The 20,360-nt window shown below is 40.2% G+C and overlaps 1 protein-coding gene across 2 annotated transcripts; it reads right to left on the bottom strand.

The window, feature by feature from the left end:
* Positions 1-525: 525 nt before the first annotated feature.
* Positions 526-16,557, bottom strand: skap2 (src kinase associated phosphoprotein 2). 2 transcript variants are annotated; one of them, XM_072679415.1, is made up of 13 exons: positions 16,428-16,557; positions 15,724-15,829; positions 15,582-15,607; positions 14,562-14,663; positions 11,212-11,292; positions 11,040-11,123; positions 10,841-10,965; positions 10,639-10,702; positions 10,428-10,544; positions 9,379-9,453; positions 7,447-7,562; positions 939-1,045; positions 526-779 (listed from the first exon to the last, which is right to left on the bottom strand). In XM_072679415.1, exons 1-12 carry the CDS (start codon positions 16,555-16,557, stop codon positions 953-955), a joined length of 1,119 nt encoding a protein of 372 aa, XP_072535516.1. In that variant the 3' UTR covers positions 526-779; positions 939-952. The 2 variants fall into 2 exon arrangements, with proteins under 2 accessions (XP_072535516.1, XP_072535517.1); XM_072679416.1 differs by having other exon boundaries at positions 7,447-7,559; positions 16,428-16,530.
* Between the last annotated feature and the right edge of the window lie 3,803 nt (positions 16,558-20,360).

Here is a 20,360-nt window from a genome sequence, read left to right as displayed (position 1 = left end):
CATTTGGGAGCATTCTGTGAAGGTAACGGTCTGTCTTGTGTTGTTAATTAAGTTTCTCACTCCAGTGCCCAGACATTCTGTGCACGCCAGTTCGGCAGTGCGTGCGGACCATGAAGATCCAATCCAATATACCAAGCAATTCTCCCACACAAGATAATCAATTCAGCAGCTAAATAAGTGCTATTTGATTTGTTTGTATGTTTGAGTATAAAAAGGTCAGATGCTTCCTTTATCGAGTGTTAATTTTAGTACACATCAAAAGCATCAACAGGGAAAATGGGAAATATCTGATAAAATTGGATTTCATGCATCAGCAACAAAGAAGAAGAAATAATCACTGATGTTTTGACTTGCCTAATATCTATACCATTTATCAAATTAAGACATTTGTCTGAAATTCAATACAGAGAGGCTGACTGTAGTCATAAAAACTGAACCTCTACTGCCACCTGGTGGTTGAAACACAAATCCCCCACTACACAGACGACTACCAATAACCTGAACACATCTTCAAATATTTTCACATTTCATAAACCTTTATTTCATACAACTCTTAAACAAGTTAATATTGGACAGCACAACTTAAATACAAAATCCAAATACTAACAAAAACATGAATACAGAAGTGCTTTTATACATGAATTAAATTTCAAGTCATACATTTAATAAAGATGGATTTTGCTGGTCTGTTTAATGTACAGAAATAGGCAGTGGTAATACTTGAACAAAGCACATGAAATGCAGTAAGCAGAGAGGATGAATTTCAGGCTACATCACACCTATAAATGACACAAACAACAAATGGCAGCATGAGAAAAAGGTCTAAAACAGACCTGGCTGATATTTTTGCAGTCTCAGGTGAATGCGAAACAGTACAGTGTTTAGGAACAGATGTACGAATGCAGTGCAGGCCAAAACACCACCCGTCACATACTTACACGCTACAAGTTTCTTACAGAATGTACATCTCGGTCAGAAAGTTTTTGGGAACTATGCCAATCATGCCTTTCATCTCGCCAACCCACCAGCCGAAGGTATCATACTCCTGAGGGACAGAACACACATACACACACACAGACACACACAGTGTTTAATTTCTAATCATTTCAGCTGAGTGAAGCTCACTGCTCACTACAGGAGCCCAGGAACCATCAGAGTTGTGCTGCAGCGATCACCTGCACCTGGGTCAAAGCGTAAAGGTGGTCCAAAAAGTAACCATTTGTCAATTGTCATTTGGTCACTGATCCGTTCACCCCAATTTCTTTCTCCCCTCCTCCTGTCATATATCTGACCTTTGACTTCATCTTTCAGGGAGCAACTCAAGGACATGTCTTGAAGATGTCTCAGAGAGCACAAGAAAATGATCATATCATATCACAAGTGAAGCACGATCATAAAATTTATACATACAAATGGATCCATAAAAATACATACATAAAAAATAAAGTTGCAAAGTTAAAAACTTATGACAACAACAAAATTCTTTGCGAACCACTTAAGGTTTGGCAAATAGCTTGCTTTTCCCCACAGAGCATCACTATTAAGATGGATGCTCAGCTGCAAACTCGTGGCATGGACGAGCAAGAAGATACAAGATACACAAGTGTCTCTCTCACACAGTGTATCACTTTTACAAAAAGCAGATTCTGGGCTGACATCATCGGCTGTGTGTTTCTGACAGAAGCTTTGTTGACTGAGGACTAGTACTGAAGCAGAAAAAGAGATATAAGAAGTGGACGTAGTCAAAAAAAGAAGAGAAGTGGGGTGGTGGTGGATGAACGGTGTGAGTACCCTAGGAAGACCTTATGAAGGATGGAGGACCATGTGAAAGTTTGCTTCGACATAATTCAAAGACACTCAGCAGACAGGAGGGACCTGGTCAGTATCAGGTCACATTAAATACATGCTGGCAGCCAGGCCAACATAGTCAAAGCACAGGGAATCTTTGCACGTTTGCAATGACTTAGAAGACCTACATTTTGGACAACTGCCTTGACCTAGGTGGAGGTTGAGTTAAGGTCTGAATAACCAAGAATACCTTCCAAGGGAACTCCAGCTCAAATGACTGCTAGAAATGCAAACCAAAAGACCTGTTTAACTGCAAAAGACCTTCAAAACATCTCCAGTCTCTGGAGTGGTGCTGCACTGTTGTCCTACAACCATACCTGCACAAACATGACCTTCATGGAAGAGCCATTGGAATAAAACCTGTCCTGTATTCCCAGTTTCAGTATGTGCTTTTAACAATAGTTTAGGCACAATCTGCTCTTCTTATCAAGGAAGAAACTTTGATTAACATAAAGCTGAATGTTGGCAAATAAAGTATAACTCTGGTCTGGTTTCCAAGACAGGGATAGGCTCAATCCTGGACAACATAGCATTTCAAAATGGAGATTCTCCAATTAAAGATCAATAAAGATCAATGTCCCTGAAGAAGCTTAATCCCTGTCTGGGAAACTGGCTCCATATGTTTGCAGAGATCTGCACGTACCATTTCTTAAGTAAGTAAAAAAAAATACATGCAAAGAAAGCAAGGTTCTCCAAAATGTTGTAGTGTATTTACAATGTTGATGTTAATTAATCAGGAACTGCTTCCATGTCTCACGTAGATCAAAAGACACTGAGGTGATTAAGCAAACCATGTCTTTTTAAACTGTGGCATTTTAATAAGGTCTTAACTAGGCTAGGCTTAAATTGGAAAACTGGGTCTGACCCCCGAATATCTCCATCTAGCAAACTCCATCCCGCAGCAGCCGGCTTTCCATGGTGCTTTCCATGGACTTTTATAGCTTTCCTTCTCTCCGACACAGCAGGCTTTGATCTCTGCACAGCGGACGAGATACCTGCCCTCCATCCATCCTCTTCCAAAGACGCACTGCATGAGTGAATGTCTCTATGCAGGGCATGGTATCAGAGATGTGGTTTGCATCATACTGGCGTAGAAGTTAAATATGAAGTTTTGCGGCCCACCACTTGACCTGTAAGGACTTAAGTGATTCCCGGTGTGCAGCAGGGACAGATGTAAAGATTTCGGTTCCAGCCAGCGAAGCTCTTAGTGCCTCTGCACAGAGATCAGCCTATAAAACACAAGGCTGCTTAATGCTGCTGCTGACAGCTCCCACAGACATGCACTGTAATGGAGAGGTAGACACATTACTGAGAGGTAGGCCCACAGCACTGTGCTGTGTCTGTCTGCTGGGAGAATGAACATGGCCATTCTTTTTCCATTAAGATCATAATAGCCAAAGTATAGGAATAAGGAGAAAGGATAAGAGTGGAATTAATAAATAGTCCTTTAACCACGTGTGCATTTAGATAGATCTGAAAAACAGACAGACCTGAAAGCCCTAATCAATACATTGGCTTGGTTGCTTCGTCGTCTTATTCTACGAAGTGAAAAGATGCTACGGGTCGCAGTGACTCAGCAAATTAGAATGATTTAAAAAAAAGGAAGATATTTCTATCGATTTTTCCACTCCTAGTGTCCATGGTGAGGCAGGACCTCACACAGAGTGCCATATAACAGAACAGCGCAGTTGTCAGGCCATGTGAACCAACTCAGGAAGTGAACGTGGACTGTGGGAAGGGGAAGCTTCCTGTAGCAGTCCTTTGAAACAGCCACACCTCACTGACAGGGGCATCAGCCGGTGCCTAGGGCCGCCCTGGTGATCAAGGCTCTCTGGGTGTGCGAATGTGTGTCTGTGCGTGCAGGGCGGCCGCACTCACAGATTAGCAGGCGTGTGTGAGAAGTGAGACAGCAACAGGAAGAGAGAACAGACCTCACACTCCTCCACTACGGGTTTTAACATATGCAAACACACATAGACACACATAGACACACACATACAGCAAACACCAAATACTCATTAACAACCTTCATTGGAATTCTTATTTCCAGTAGTATCAATAGGAGCTTAGCTTAATATGTTGGACCGTGGCTTATGGCAAGCGCATGAAGTGTAACCTTTACTTCTCTGTGCTCATGGAACATGCATGAGGAGTCTGGACCGCAAGGTCTGGTTAATGCATAAGCATTATCAGCTAATGCACATAATGTACATAACAGTTGGTATGGTAGGAGTATTAATTAGCCAATGCTAAAATTATACTGCATGTGTATGGGTTACATGTGTCATTTTCTCACTATTAAAATTATTACAATTATTAAGGTGGAATACATATTTAAAATGTATTTTAATTGCGGAAATAACTTCAAATTTACCATTTTAGTCAGTGTCAATTATTTGAAATAATCACATTGAGAAGCTGCATATTTTATTTTTTTTCTGTCAGTTTTCCCCTGTATTCAATTAATTTAAATATGCATTTATGATGCATTTACATTAGCCCCTCCTCCACCACGAACACTAACGCACATTAATCATTGGTGTTCGCCTCCCCAGTAAATAAACAAATATTAGGCTTAAACACTGGCTACATCTTTGTTCTAATTGTACGATTACAGTAACTATAATCACCATCATTAAGTACGAAGCAAGCATTCCTCTAATGATTCACTTCAGACAGTATTTACGCAATCCTAACTTTGAGTGAATTACTTTACTACACTAATTCTAAAACACATTTTTGCTTTGACAAATGTGTGTGTGTCTATGTGTGTGCGCGCATGCGCATCTGTGGGTCTGTCTTTTTGTCTGTCTGTGTGATTTAGGGCCCTGACACCTCCCCTTGGTCTGATGGTCAATACCCTTTTAAAGTGGCTGAGGGTCTGACTGGGTAATAGTAGTGGAAAGGGGGGGGGGGGTGTCCTGCAGCTGCTGCATGGCCAAGGAGAAGAAGCCTGGCCACTAATAGCCCCACTAGTCTGCTCTCCAGACTGCACTCAATTGGCTGTAAGCCACAGCTGTACACTAAACCCAGACCAGCTTTATGGTCATCCTGGCTGGAGCGAAGGGGGAAGGGGGCTTCAGTACAAAGAGCTAAAGCAACAAACCACACCACACACAAGCTTTATGTCTACACATTAACTGAAAACAGCATCTACAGGATCAGTAATTAGTAAATCACAGGATCAGCCAGTGAATGTTACTTATCGAGAAATGCAATCTTCTACACTATTCATTTGCAAATTATATAATATCAAAGCAATATCAGTAAAATGGTTAGTTAAACTGTAATGTTTGAGTTTATGCCCTCAATTTAAATGCTACTCATTTTGTATGTATGCACTGTGTATGGACTAACCAAATCCAGACTGGAGTTTTCTTCATGCAGTGAAATGATTCATTATTTGCAGCCACCAGATGGCAGGCTTGCTCTTGAAAAGACAAACGCTACTGTATCTTATTCAGCCTTCCCTTCTGTCATTTTCTGACCGCTAGGAGAATGGGCTCTTTCCTCACTGGCATGCCACACACACACACACACATACACACACATACACACACATACACACACATACACACACACATACACATATATATATATATATATATATATATATATATATATATGTGTGTGTGTGTATGTGTGTATTTATCTCTCTCTCTCTCTCTCTCTCTCTCTCTCTATATATATATATATATATATATATATATATATATATATATATATATATATATATATATATATATATATATATATATATATATATATATATATATATATATATACACACACACACACACACACACACACACATACACACTTGTGGATTTTTTGACATTTCAGAAGTCTTCTTCTGCACATCTTGTATACATTTTCTTGTTTTACAAAGGTGGCTACTATAAACCCGCTGTGTCTCCCACAGGGACATTCTGACTACAAGAATAGACTGAGCAAAGTCCAGAAGCCTGTATAAACCACTCACTGTTTTTTTTTTTTTAGCCTTAAGCTTTGGTCTCCTTGTCTAAAAGCACTAGCTCAGACTTCAACAGCAAGATTATTACTGTAATGCCTTTAACAGTTTAAAATGGAAAGACAGAGAACCAGCACTGAGGTCATCAATATATCCTCAGTTAAATGTGAATTTATGCAAAAGTATGTACAAATCAGTCATGTGGATATTTCACATCAAGTTGCTATAGGCAGAACTGGAACGCTAGCCCCGTGTTCATTTAACCTGAAGGTTATCTAGGTAATCTTCTCAACCTCTGTCCAAAACTGCGCACTGGGCTCTGCACAGCTGGCCTGCACATCACAGCTGACAGGTAAGGGAAGTTATTCTCCAGCACACCTGGTGCAAATCTAGAGCTGGATTCAGAGCTTCCTGAGAACACAACCTGGCATTAAAGACAAACAGCGAAGGGGGAGCAACTGAGCCATGCTAAAGGTCTGTGGACGAAAGCCCTAACCGAACATGGCATTAAGCCTCCCAGTCGAACACTGCTGAAACACACACACACACACACACACACACACACACACACACACACACACACACACACAGTGAAGGGAGAAGTGGAGGTGGCGGAATGCTTCAGGCTGCCAGTCCACCACACTCCAGGCCAAAAGCAGTAAAACAGTTTCCGTAGTGACAAGACTAATCCCATCACTGCACACTGGGAGAAGGTTCATCTCAGTCTGACATTTAGGTCCTCAGACTTTATTTCTGTATCCATGACACTAATCCTCAGATTAGCATGCAAAAGAGTGTGTGATATACATACATACATACATACATACATACATACACATATACACACACCATTTTGTCACTGTTACGCAAAACAACTTGTATCTCCAAAATGGCAAATTTACAGGAGAAGGCCCTTCTTAATTTTCAATGGAAGTCAATAGAAGTAATTTCTACTGGTCCATTTATCATACACATAATGTGTGTGTGACAGTGACTATATAAACTGACAGTGAATATATAAACTTCTGGACTGCTCCTAGATCCCTTCGTTTCTTGTTGCTTTTGGAACTGTGTTGTATCCTGTCCTGCACTTCCACTGTTCAGCTTTTGTCATTTGTCACCTTGTTAAACCTGCAGTTGTATTTAATACGACAAGCTTTTGCTTGTGTTTCCAGTGATGTTGGATACAGGTGAAATACTAAACTGTGTAGGGCAGGGTTACTCTTCTATTCTCTTAATTCAGTTTTGTTTTACTGTTGTTGTTTTTTTCCTGTTTTGCTTGTGTCGGACAAAGGAGGATGGGTTCCCCTTTTGAGTCTTGGTTCCTCTCAAGGTTTCTTTCTCTCAATCTGAGGGAGTTTTTTCTTGCCACTGTTGCCACTGGCTTGCTCAAAAGATGTCTGTAAATCTGCTGTGTTACAACCTTAATGAAAAGTCTATATAAAATACATTTTAATTGAATTGAATTTAATTTAATTAAATGCTCCAAAACCAGGGTTGAGAATCACTGATGTACATCATTAACTTCATACATACATATCACCAGCATTTTTGCCACCCTCTCCAGCCACGAGCCCCAAAATCATCACTGCCTTTTAATTTAAACAAGACATACTCTGCTATCATACCTTGCTGAGGATGTAGATGGAATCTCCTCTCTTAAAGGACAGCTCATCAGGTTGGTCTCCGGTGCAGTCCCACAAACCCTGGAAGTAGTTCTGGTAGTCCGTACCCTTATTTGCTGCTATGTGGGGGGGAAAGACTTTTTTCAACAAGAGAATATAAAGTATGTACAAATCAATCTTAAATAATAGTAGCTCAAGCATTTAAAGTTTAAATCATAAGACATAAATAAAAGTTTTGGCACATATAGTCAAGATGGAAGGAAGGACATTCCTGTCACTTAAAACAGTCATGAAGACAGAAGACAGAACACCATGGAGAGAATGTGTAGCAAAATTACTATTATATTTCCCCCACATTAATTTCAAGAGATACGCCCAGCAGTGGGCAGCAGAGAGCAAGATTCGTTCTGCAGCTGAGCAGTGAACTAAAGAGCTGCATGCTTCCCTGGCACAGCAGATGCTCAGTTATCAGATGGTCTAGCACAACAGACCATTTAGGATTTTCACTAGACAGGTTTACAGATCCTAGAAAGATTAAGGAAAAAAATAAACCACAACTAGATAAACTGAACTGTAAAGCCTTGATCACTGGTATGAAGGTTGATGTAATCAAAGACCACAGAGAACTGCAGCCAAATACATTCACTTACATACAATTATCAAATATATCTGTAAGAAATTCTCAAAAGCTGTTTGAGCAACAAGGGAGATTGTAAGTGCATTTCCTTTCTCATGTCAGGTCTTGGCAATTATTACTGCCAGCTTTCCTCATCTTGTGTTTTGAAAGAGTGTTAAGGCAGCTGTATAGGCTTACTGGCATTTCTGCTTGAGTCACTGATTTAATGCATTTTTTCCAATTGCATTAAGTACATAAATCCAACTGTAAAAGTAAGTTGTTCACTAATGCAAGAACTTGGACAAGAACACTGTGCTGTCAAAATCTGATCTGATCAAACTTAATTTAAAGCAAGCTCATGCTTTGCCCAGGGCAAGCAAGATCCAATCAAGCCTAGTTTATGGCACTTGCTGTAAGCCCTTTTTTGTTTTACCAACACCATGCTTGTCTCTGCTGTGTTAGCTGGCCTCTTTTCCTAAGCATCTGTCATGAGATCCTGCCTGAGCCATGGCTCCTGTCAGCAGGACTTCCTGTGCTGTGAGCCGAGAGCAGAGGGCCAGGGAGGGCCACAGCGCGCCACTGGCAGCCCCTCTGCTCCACTTCCTGACAGTGCCTACCAAGTCCTGCCCAGCGGCCAACACTCGCCAGGGCACACACTGCTCTGAGACTAAGCCACAAAATCCCAAACATACACCAGACAGCAGAAGAGAACACAGCACTAATAACATATTTTGGTTATATATATTATATAAATATATATAATATAAATGTATATAGGTCTACATTTCCATAAAAACAAACAAACAAGGAGAATGACAGAAGTTACAGCTCTGCTAGACATTAAATGCAGAAAGCAACATTTATAGTGCTGACAGCAGCCCAGTACTCTTGAACCTCAAAGTGCTTCCAAAGGGCCCATTATCTTCCTCCAGCTGGTTCCTGTGGTCCAGACAACCCTCCTACCAATGTCATCAGCTTCATTCCAACCAATCCGTTTACCTCTCTCCAACCATCTATCCACCTCTTCTTATCTCTCAGTTCACCTCCCTTGCTCTTCCACGCAGTCGCTTTCTTCCCTCCACCACCTCAATCACTCATCCTCTGGCTCTCGGCCCCTCTTCTCTGTTTCCAGCACACATCCATCTACCCATTTTGCATCTCTTTCTACTTTTAATAATGCGTCGGATTAAAAACCCAGAAGGAAACGCAGGTAAAGGCCAGGGCAAATCTCTGATGGCCAGCATACAGGCACAGCATTGCAGTGAAAGTCTGGAGGGCAGAAAGAGCATGGAGAAGCCTGGTGGCCTCAGTGTAATTACCTGTCACTGGTGCTGCTACAGGGGGTTTGCTGACTGGCTCTGGTGCTGTTTTTTTAGGAGCAGGCATGTCCTCTTCTAAGGAAGCGAAGAGACAGTTTCAGGGAATTACAGTCAGAGAAATTCCACTGACACCACATACCTCAGTTGCTGACATGGGAAAAAATATTTGTTTGTACATGGTACAGTTACTGTAAAGAAAAGCTCCAGTGAACTTCCAGACTTAGATTTCTTTACAGTGATGGTGAAAGGAACCAGCGGGGTGATAGTGTCTACAATATAAATACAGCCATATTTATATGTATATACAAAAAAGGCTAGGGTTGCTTTTTAAGACGATTTAGGATTATGCACCCATGCTAAAATGTCCACGTCTAAAGGTTATGTTGGCCAAGATTGTTCTCCTGTTCAAAGATGACACCAGCATGATTCAGGTATTTGTGTGTATTCCTAGAGGAATTCCACAGAACTGCATAATTCAATGATTCAAGATGTAAACAAACTAAACACAATCATTTAGTTTGTTTATTTAAATTTGTTATTGTTGTTATTCCAAATTTGTTCAATTAAAAAAAATGATATGATTGTCTCTGAATATACCTCAAAAAAGCTAATATATTGCCCAATACCTGAGACATTGTCTTTCAACAGCTTTTTGATGTAAATTGACTTTTTTAAATTAATTGATCAATTAAATATACTCATAAATTACATTATGCTGGTTCTTAAAACCATTGTTATGAACAATGTTGACTCTGCATACCTCTTAAGAATAGTGAATCTTTAATCAGTGACCTATGCAGAACGTTCTGTAAAGAAATCTATAAAATTCCATTTGAAATGCAAATCCTAATAGAAAAACATATAACTAACATACTAGTATCATCTATGAAAAGAACAACAGGCCAAGCCAACACAATCATTAGCAAGTAAAGTTTCAAGCATGGGCTTAAGGCCCTGAATCTCCGAAGTCCACCCTTTGTATTAGTATCTAGGGACTTGTCTTCCTGTTAAATTAAACTTTAACAGAGTGAGTGCTTAAAATGGCAAACCAGGAAGTTCCTCATAGATGTCATCATCGATAGGTTCTGACATGGTTGCTGAGCTCAGAGGTACGCAATCATCATAGGTATCCTGCTCCTCCTCTAAAGGAATGATGCCTTCCATATCTGTGCAAGAGTGCAGAAGAGCATGTCGGTTGGTCCACAGGGTACCATGACAGCAAACCCCTAACAACTGAGTTAACGACAACATGAATCCCACCTTTTATCACAAAGCCAATCTGCTCCACCCAATCTTCTGCTTCTTTTTGAGAGGCAGCACAGAACTACAGAAAGCAAGTGTAGGTGAGGTGATGATTAGCTACAGTAATAATACCCTTGCACTCACATCAGAAATCACTGTATTACAGGTTACACAACTAGGCGGAAGCTAAGACTAGCAGACTACTGGAGAGGAGACCTACCTGGTAAACACGTCTGTCAGGAGCAGATATCTCAAAGCAGCAGTCTTTCTTTGAATCTTTGCGCAGGGTGTTGTTCATTTTGACAGTGTAGCCATCAATATTAAACTCCCCTTTCTGCTGCTTATCTGATGAGACAATTTTAGAAATAATAATTATTGAGCCTCAAAAAAAAATGCATTTTGGTTAATTATGATCATACCTTTTTCACTTCCATAATAATAGAATGTGTGGCTGCTTAGAGCACACCATCTCTTCTGCCATTCTGTGCCAAAGAAGCTGTGGTCTGCCAGAAAGAAGAGTTAAAAGTTAGATTACATGAAAAGATCAAGCGCAACAAACAAAATGACTCTGGATATCTTGGGGTTTCCCACCTTTTCTGCGTTTCTCTAGGTAGCCACTCTTGAAGACAGCTTGGAGATCTTGGGCTGCCACAGGAGGGGCCTGCTGACCTCCTAAAGAAATCCAACATACAGGTCTTAGAAAACGATGGCCCTGCTGCTTAGCCACTTAACATGGTTAATCTAGTGACAATCATTATGAAAATGGCTCATCGCGTTTTATAGACTGTAGTAGTAGGCTGTACTCTGTGTTTAGTAGTGTATAAATTTAGAGATATTTTTGAATTTTTAGCCTATTTAAACTAGCTGAGGTTATTATTCTTGGGTAAATAGCAAAGCACTTTTGTAAGTCGCTTTGGATAAGAGCTTCTGCTAAATGCCTTAAATGTTACTCTGTAAACTCCCGGATTCCCCAATGAACGCAACACATATGCGGCCCTGGTTTGCATTGCAAAACTGCGAAATCCACCTTACCCAGTTGTTTATTTCTCTATTTGCATATCTGAGTGGGTATGAGAAAGCAGATGACTTATGAATGACCTCCTTTGAGATAAAACATTCATACCACCATCATCACTACAGTTGACAAAGAGCCATGACATACAGCATGCAAAGAAAAAAACAGACAAATGGGCCTACTGTGTAAGCACACAAGCAAACATTCAGTGAGCAAGCGATCAAAAAGACACGCATGATAATGTAGACGTTTAAACATTTTTACTTTTAAGCAAAGATTTTTATATGCAGTAAATGCAAAGTTCACCAAAGCCCCACAACTCTTTTTGTGGATCTTTAAGTTCTACCACTTTCACGATGATCTGGAGACAAGATAGACAAGATAAAAAGATTTGACAAAGTTGACAAAGTTTCTAATACATTTTGATAGCAAGCTGATAGCCACTTCCTACATTAGCTGTTTTTTTCAGTCACAGGAATAAATAGCAGCAGCAATAGCAACACATGAGTATTTATACAACTTTGCGCAAGACGAAAAAAACCCTGCCAAATGAAAAGCAGAAGTGCACTGCCTCTTGGGGATACATGTTACTAATGTGACTAGGCTTGGCAGTCGTGACCATTCTCACAAAAATATAATCCAAACATATTTATACTTAGGAAGATAATTCAGTCTTTTTATTCATTAATCAGAATGAATAGTTGTTCATTTTGATAGGAGAGAAGCCAAGTGAAAGAAATTCACTGTGCAATCTTAAGGTTTGCTTAATGTCATTCCTGAAGTAGCGCTGGCTCAGAGCACTTTCTCCTGGGTGTAAGAGCAGATGTGCTATCAGGCAGGCTGAGGGCAAAAGGGCCTATAAAACACCTCGGTGCTCCAGGGCAGTAAAATTCACAGAACACACACACACACACACACACACACACACACACACACACACACACACACAAAGACAGACATGCAGACGAACGTAATAGACCCAGAAGCAATCCACACATACCCACTGTAACATCGATCTGCATGCTGCAGCAATGGCAGCAGAACATACAAGTGGCTCATGTGATAAGAAATGCATCAAGATTTGAAACGTGTTCAATTTATGGGTTGTTTTCTGAGGTTTAGCTTCATCCAATAGGATGCTCTCTGAGCTGTGCCTAATAAAACCGGGGGACTGAAATGACATTGGCTGTGGGCGGCATTGTCTGAGGTTCATGTCATAAAGCATTGGTGCCTGGACAAAAGGAGCGCTCAGTCTCACCAGTGCTTTTTAGTCATTCCCAAGCCCGTTGCTGGGCTACGACACCCATTGTTTCAGCTCATGTCATTTTCTACAACTCCCAGAAAGGAAGTACACGGTTATATGAGAGACGAGAGACAAACAGGCATTGTATTCATTGAGCACTACACTAAAGTACAGTTTTTTCTTATGGGTTGGAAAAGCTGCCATTGAAAATAAACTGGACTGGAAGTCATTTATGTCTGCCCAGTACTGCCAGTTTCTGTACCCAGTCTGGTCTGTGCACAGTTCACTCATCAGTACACCTCACTAAACAGACAGTGAAAAACATTCAGAAATACTTTACTTAAGTGAAAGTTTGGGTATTGTATTACCATTTCACCAGAGACACAAACACACAAGAGAAAATAAAACGTCAAATTGAGCGTTATCAATATAATATATTTTACCAAACCATAAAAATAAAACTTTTTCTTTGTTTGTTGGTGTGTGATGTGGAGGTTTGTAATGCAGTGACTAACTCTGTTATACTAGCCCACACAAAAACAACTTGGCATAATTGTGAGCAGTTGCATCTCATATTGGTATAAATTTGGTTGATGGCTTAATAAATAATTAAAAAAAAAAATCACCACTCCACTCTCACAAAAGTATTGGATGGAGCACCATAATTCCAGAGAACACAGTCCCACTGCTCCACAGCTCAATCCTGGGGATTTTATACCCCTCTAGCCCACAGCTGACATTTGGGATGGTGCCAATAGGTTTATGTTAATCTGCTCCAGAGACTCCTATTCTATTGGCAGTTCTTCTCTACAGGAACTAGACAAACTGTGTGTGTGTGTGTGGGTGTGCATTTGCACATCTGTGTCAGCAATGCAGTAGCTGAATGCATTAATTAGAAGAGTGTCTAAAAAAAAATTTGGACATGGTGTACAGTGATGTAGAGCAATCAGTGCTGGGTGGATTACTTAAAATAAGGTCCATCGTTCACATACTTGCATGCATTCTTTTAAAACCAGAAACAAAACCGAACATCCATCCAGAACCATGCCTATAATATACAACATGATAAATGAATGATGTCCATTTTGGTACATAAAACCAGACTAACATTTTAAGTAGGATATGGGTCTTTTAGAAGGTGTAATCTATATGTAATACGTTTACTCTTGGATTACTGTTAGACTATTTCTGAAATAACTAGTTTGTTTAGTTTCAAATTTGGTAAATTGCTTAAATTGCATAAACTTCTCAATCATATTGAAACCATCTGAAGATTGTCTACACTCATGATATACCTTCCCCTTTCTCCTCTCTAAACTGTACCTAACTTTAATGAGCAGTTGTAAAGACACAGCTGTCATGCAGTTTAGAGAAAGGCTCAGGTAATTAAACATGATTCACCAAATCAAAGATGTGATGAATTCACAAAACGTAACTGTAAGCTATTCTTGTCTGATAAGTAACTGATCTCTGTAATCACGATATGTAATCTAAAATAGTCCATGATATGTCAATCCAGGAGTCCATTATAACCCAACACTGCAAACAACTATCTTCTCTTAAGAAAAGTGCGTGAAAGTGAGAGCGTTGAAAAAACATTTTTACTAACAGATGCTACCTGTGGCCCAGGGGCATTTGTGTTTGCTTAAATCTGCAACTTGTGCATATTGCCAGTATACCCACCATCATATGCTGTGTCTTCATCCCTATCTGTACGCTCTGAGTGCAGCGAACCACCATCGTTGTTGCTGTCTGCTTCCTCAAGCTCATCCCACTCTTCATCTCCTACATGACAAAGGCATCATCAGTCAACTGTTGTACAAGCAGCAAACACACACACCACATCACCCGACACTGAAGAAGACAGATCTCAACAAGCTAAGCTTTCTTAGGTGCAAGACGAATACACGAACACCGGATTGTCTTAAGTATTTTATGTCATTGCCTGAAAGGCACACGGTATTCATTTCCTTAAACTGGTAATCAAATCATACACACATTCAAAAGACACAATACTTTGCATAGATTTTGAATAACCAAATGAAGAGTATGGGTAAATTGTGCACCTGTTATACCACCCTTACCCTGCTCATACAACCAAAGGAATATTGCAGGTATCTATGATAATCTGTTTAGGGAAATATTTGCAAATGTACACATGGTACAATGCATGGGGAAATATGTGCAAATAGCACAATGCTTGGGAAAATGCCATCAACCGCTTTCATATAATGATATATCATATGTCATGAAAATAATTGCTGTATGCACAAACGATAAACTGAACACATCTACAACTGCAACCAGATGTATGTGGTATTTGAAAAAATGACTTATGCTTGTCGAAAGAAACCTAGTATGAAGGTAAAGGGGCAAGTACTTGGGCACTGGGGTTTCGGTTGCTGACAGTGAAAGCACCTCAGCTTCCTCTACCGAGCTTGACACAGAATCACCACAGTTAACACAAAAGGTCATCTTATCTTGTTTAGGGGCAAAAGACAGCTGCTACAAAAAGCCATAGATTCCCCTAACCATTAAGTTGAATGGGGCTATGAATAAATACAATCTAACATGCTTTACATTCTCCAGATCGTGAGCAATTAGGGCAGATAGGAATAGGAAGCAGCTCTTAACTTCCCTATTCTTGTAATGACTGCCTCCCTCAAATGACTGCATCACAAACACACACAACCAAAAACTTACGTTTATCCTTGAAATCTTGAGGGTAACTGGGAAAAAAGAGAACATTTTGAATGAATTTGAACAAAATTGAACATCAATGATATCATGAGTGAGATCAACCTAACCAAACCATCAGCAACAAACGTCCATATTTTCCCAATACCTGGATTTGACGTCTTTGATCCTCTTGATAAAAGCATCCTTTTTCTCCTTAGCCTTCTTACTCAAATTCTCACCTTTCAGAACTTCTGTCAGAAAGGTCTCGAAATCTGAAAACAGAGTATTTCTTCAATAGGTCTTAACAATCTTAAAATAGCCGTCTCTCTTCTGGGCTTTGTTGAACTGACCTCAGATCATTAACTATTTGAAAACTATGATATGCCCCACCAAACAAGAAGCAACAGACCATCAGACCCTACCATCAGACCCTATCTTCTCTGATACTGAACCACAGATAGTATGGGCTGAATTTTACCTGTAATCTACTCAATCTACTATTTAATCCTAATGCACTGGGATGTATTATTAGACGTTGATCTTCTTACATCACCACACTGATTAACTAAGGAGTTAGTCAGCACTTGAAATCAAGCATCTCCAAATTCATTCAGACTCTTTTAGGCATTTTACAGTTCTCCCACTCATCGTTCAGCATTGCTCTCTCTCTCTCTCGCTCTCTCTCTCTCTCTCTCTCTCTCTCTCTCTCTCTCTCTCTCTCTCTCTCTCTCTCTCAACTTCCTCTTTTCTGCCAAAGAAACCTGAGCAAAATAGTAACTCCGCTGCCTCTACTGCTACACTCTAAAAGCTTCTGGAAGCTGCCACTTCCATGGTGGCTGTTGAGTTCCCTCAGTTGGAGCAGCTTGCTACCTGAGACGAGCGTAGTTAGATCCTCGGGGATGGACCTCATATCTTCACAGCTCTCCGGCCACGGTAGCCTTCGAAACACGGAAGCTTCGAGTGACCTGACTGCCTGAGGGACACGGAAGTAACCATGCATGTGAAACTACCACTTCAAGGGGAAACCGCTGAAAACATCAATTCTAACAGAAGCTAAACACACATGCGAAAGGCTACACACGCTCACTCTGCTCTGGCAACCAGCAGTGCGGTGTACCCTCTGGGGGCCATAATTTAGGATCTGTGTCTCAGTAGATAACTCAGCTGTCTGTATGATAGAGGTAATTCATATTAATTTGTCAACGAAATCTGTTTATCCTCCTCTGTGGTTTTGCAGTAACGTGACACCAGGGCAAAATGGCGTTTTTTTCAAAGATTATTGCTGAGAACTTTTGTTTTTAAGGATAGTATTTAATTTATTATATAGTTATTTTATATATTGTTTATATATAAGTGTTCCGCCTTTACTCTCCGCACACCACACGTCTAAATGTATCCAGACACACCAGAGTTTATTGATTATGCTCAGAGAAACATTGCCAATACATGAGATTAATTCAAAGCATTATAAGCCAGCATTTGGGCTGGATAGCAGTGCAACGCTGGAGTGATGAAGCACCATCTAATACCTTGGGATGAGTTGAAGCAGCGTTCAGCCTCACTAGCAACCTGACCTGCTCCTGTGACTGATTGCAATCAAATCCTCATAGCAGTGTTCCAGCATCTAGTGTAAAGCCTTCCCAGAAGAACAGAGTCTGGTACTGCAGCCAACAGGGGACAAACTCCCTTGATTTCAGAAGAGACGCTGCAGAAGCAGGCGTCTGACATCTTCTGGACGTATACTGAAAGTCATGTCACAGCGTTTGGAGGAATCTGGTTAGGAAGCTGGAAGACTGCTGTTTGGAGAGGGGCCCTCGTGTGCCGAAGAAAGAGGCAGGTGATGACTTGGGTTGATGTAGGGCTTCCACAGCAAAACACACACAGTCGTCCAACTCCATCTGGCTCTGTCTTGCTCTCTCTCATTGGCCCTGCACTTTTTCAGGGAGATTACTGCAGTGTACAGAACCTTGATGACCTGCCAGTAGACCTGCACAGTGTCACTACCCGATCCCAGTCTCTCTCTCTCACACACACACAGGTTTCTCAGGAAAGCAGAAGCATTTGAATTGCTATCTGATCTTGTTCTTGAGCAGATGAGTTTTATAAAGGAAAATCATGGTGAACCATTATCACATTTCATTCATCACTGATAAATCTGACAGCAGAGAGAAGTTGTTCCTATATAAATTTGCTGTGCATGCACAGTGTTTAAAAGAGAACATGACCATGTCACAAAGGTATCTCGTTGAAAAGCGGAAAAGAACAATGGCTTGTACAGTCTGTAAATGTGAGAACTACGACCTCGACTTTAAAGCACAAAAGAGTAGGAGTTAGGAGACTGCTGAAAGTGCTGCTGTGCCATATGCACTGAGAGTTGGTACTCCCTCTGCTTTAAAACCGTGCAGCAGTGCTTGAACCTCAGTTGACCTGGCTACAGATCCATCCGGCACGCAGGGGGAGAGGAGAGGTGGAGTGACCTTTAACCTCTTGAAGAAGAGGGCAGCACACTCGTATCTCATCCCCTCTGAGACAGCCTTGTTTGATCTGGACTCACCTCAGTTCATGTGTCTCCGCTTTAGCAGCAACCTTCAGGAGAGGAATGTGTGTGTACATGTGTGTCTGTGTTAAACCATGTAGCTTTGCAGGATTATCCTCATACTTAATGTGGCAATGATGTTTGATTACAAGAATGTTTCCACAGCACAGTTCTGGACCACTTTTCAACTCAGCACAGGGGTGTTTTACTATAAGTAGCACATCTAGGCAACACATAGTGTTTGCCCCCTCCCTGATTTGTCACAGTGAATGGTTTTAGGTCTTGAAGAAAATGTAATATTTGACAAAGAGAACCTCATTAAAAAAACAACAAAAAAAAAACATCGTTTGCATTGTATTTCGTTTCTTTAAGAAGCAAGATTATCCAACATGCAAATCAACATTGAATAAAAGTGCTTCCTTGGTGACTCCAGAAAACCAATTAACCAAATTTAATTGGTGATGAGATTCAGTCGATTGAACACAGCAGGGCTTGACTGCATCCAGCCCTGCATCAGAGTGAGGTAGTTACCACAAAGTTTTTACAAACACATTAGGCCATAATCAGAGGCTGAAGTGGAAAAACGCAGTTGGGTAATGCAGTTTATACAGCAGTATGGTGATATTTTGGTTTTCAGAAATGGGGACACTGGGGTCACATGATAGTGTCCACAATGGTTTGGATGGTATGATAAGGGGGGTTCAAGTAGGCCTAACTTGTTGGAGTTCTTTTGTCTTTATTTTCATTCCAATAAAAAAATGCATAAACAAAAAAGTCAGTTGCTACTAGAACATCCACTGTTGGACACTGTTCAATCCTGACACTGGTGTGTCTGGCAGGCTTTAATGCTGTGTGTAACACTGATTTGATTATTGATTTGAAAATCAACTGACTTTTTAGATTTTGGTCTACTTGGTTCTCTAACTGATTTGTGTATTCACACTGGAATTTAGGTATTTTGAGGATGCAGTGTCTCTCTCCCTCTCTCTCTTTCTCTCTCTCTCTCAAGCAGTTTCACTAATGGTTGACGTATTGGCAGGTACATAAAGACCAATAGTGGCAAGGTGGGGCTTAAACAGGTCTGTTTGTTCTATAGCTGTTAAAATCCACACACACAATGTAGATGCAAACAATGATATTCCATCCATTTTTGACATTGGCAGCTTGTGAGCAGTGAAAGAGTAAAATGTAGTACCAGCCCACTTTGAGCACTGGCCATAATTAAAAGAAAGAAGAGGACACTTTAAAAGGAAACATGTAACACTGCTTTTCCGCATCTTACAAGTTCAGTTTAGCTTGAACTTATGAGGCTCTTGTGACAGAAAAACCTTCTGTCTGAAGAACAGAACTGCTACATGTGCTAAAACCACTGTTTAAAAGAAAGACAAAACAACTTGCCTGTAATGTAGTTTTTAGGAATTATGTTAACTAGCTAATAGAATAGCTAAATGCTGTGTGTAACACTGATTTTATTATTGATTTTTGATGTACCAGCAGCTTGTGAAAAGTCCCGGAATGCAGAAAAAAGTCAGACAAAGAGAAGAATGTAGTACTGGGAGCACTGGACATCATTAAAAGAAAGAAGAAGATGACACTGGAAAAGGTAAACAGACTTAGGTAAACAAGTTATAGATCACATCACATTAAAATAACCAAAAAAAAACTCTACTACATTTGATATCATGGTAGTTAGCTTGCTAGCTGGTTTTGATCACAACGAGGAACAAGGTATGAGCATTAGGTGAGCAATATTTTTATTCAGTAGGAAGTATCAGTAGCATGTACTGATATCTATTGATAATCTTTTTTTTTCACATGTGCATGAGTGCATTAAATATTAAACATATAGACTGCAGTGTTTATGTGTTGCTGCTAAATAACTAACCAACAGTATCAGCATATTTTATTGACATTCCTTCAATTTAGAAAGTTGGGGCTCACTAAAAAATTGAGTTTCCTGCACCTAAATATGGGTTTGTGGATGTGTTCATGTGCACTCATCTCATAAATACATACATAACTTGAAGGCAAACCCTTCTACCTTAAAAGAATTCCAATTCCAGTCACCATTATTCAAGCATTAATCAAATGTCATCATGTAAAATGGTGGCTACTAGTTTCTCATAATTGTTAGCAACATTAAATGTATGGCTAAAATATTCATTTCAACACATTTACTGCACACAGCCCTTCAGTTCTGAATGAAGGTTTTTCTATCATGTAAAGCCATATTGAACATGTTCAAGTTGAGTTTACTTTGTACAGTT

This window comes from Salminus brasiliensis, chromosome 5 (assembly GCF_030463535.1).
Source record: "Salminus brasiliensis chromosome 5, fSalBra1.hap2, whole genome shotgun sequence".
Lineage (NCBI taxonomy): Eukaryota > Metazoa > Chordata > Actinopteri > Characiformes > Bryconidae > Salminus > Salminus brasiliensis.
This window is presented reverse-complemented; position numbering and strand designations above follow the sequence as displayed.

Bases quoted from the DNA above. Each gene is read 5' to 3' on its own strand.
- skap2 (XM_072679415.1), bottom strand. From the start codon at position 16,557: ATGCATGGTTACTTCCGTGTCCCTCAGGCAGTCAGGTCACTCGAAGCT. The intron at 10,703-10,840 runs GTAGGTCTCCTC...TGCTTTCTGTAG, and splicing joins CTGACAGACGTGTTTACCAG to TTCTGTGCTGCCTCTCAAAA. The intron at 1,046-7,446 runs GTATGATAGCAG...TCTGTCCCTCAG, and splicing joins CCATCTACATCCTCAGCAAG to GAGTATGATACCTTCGGCTG.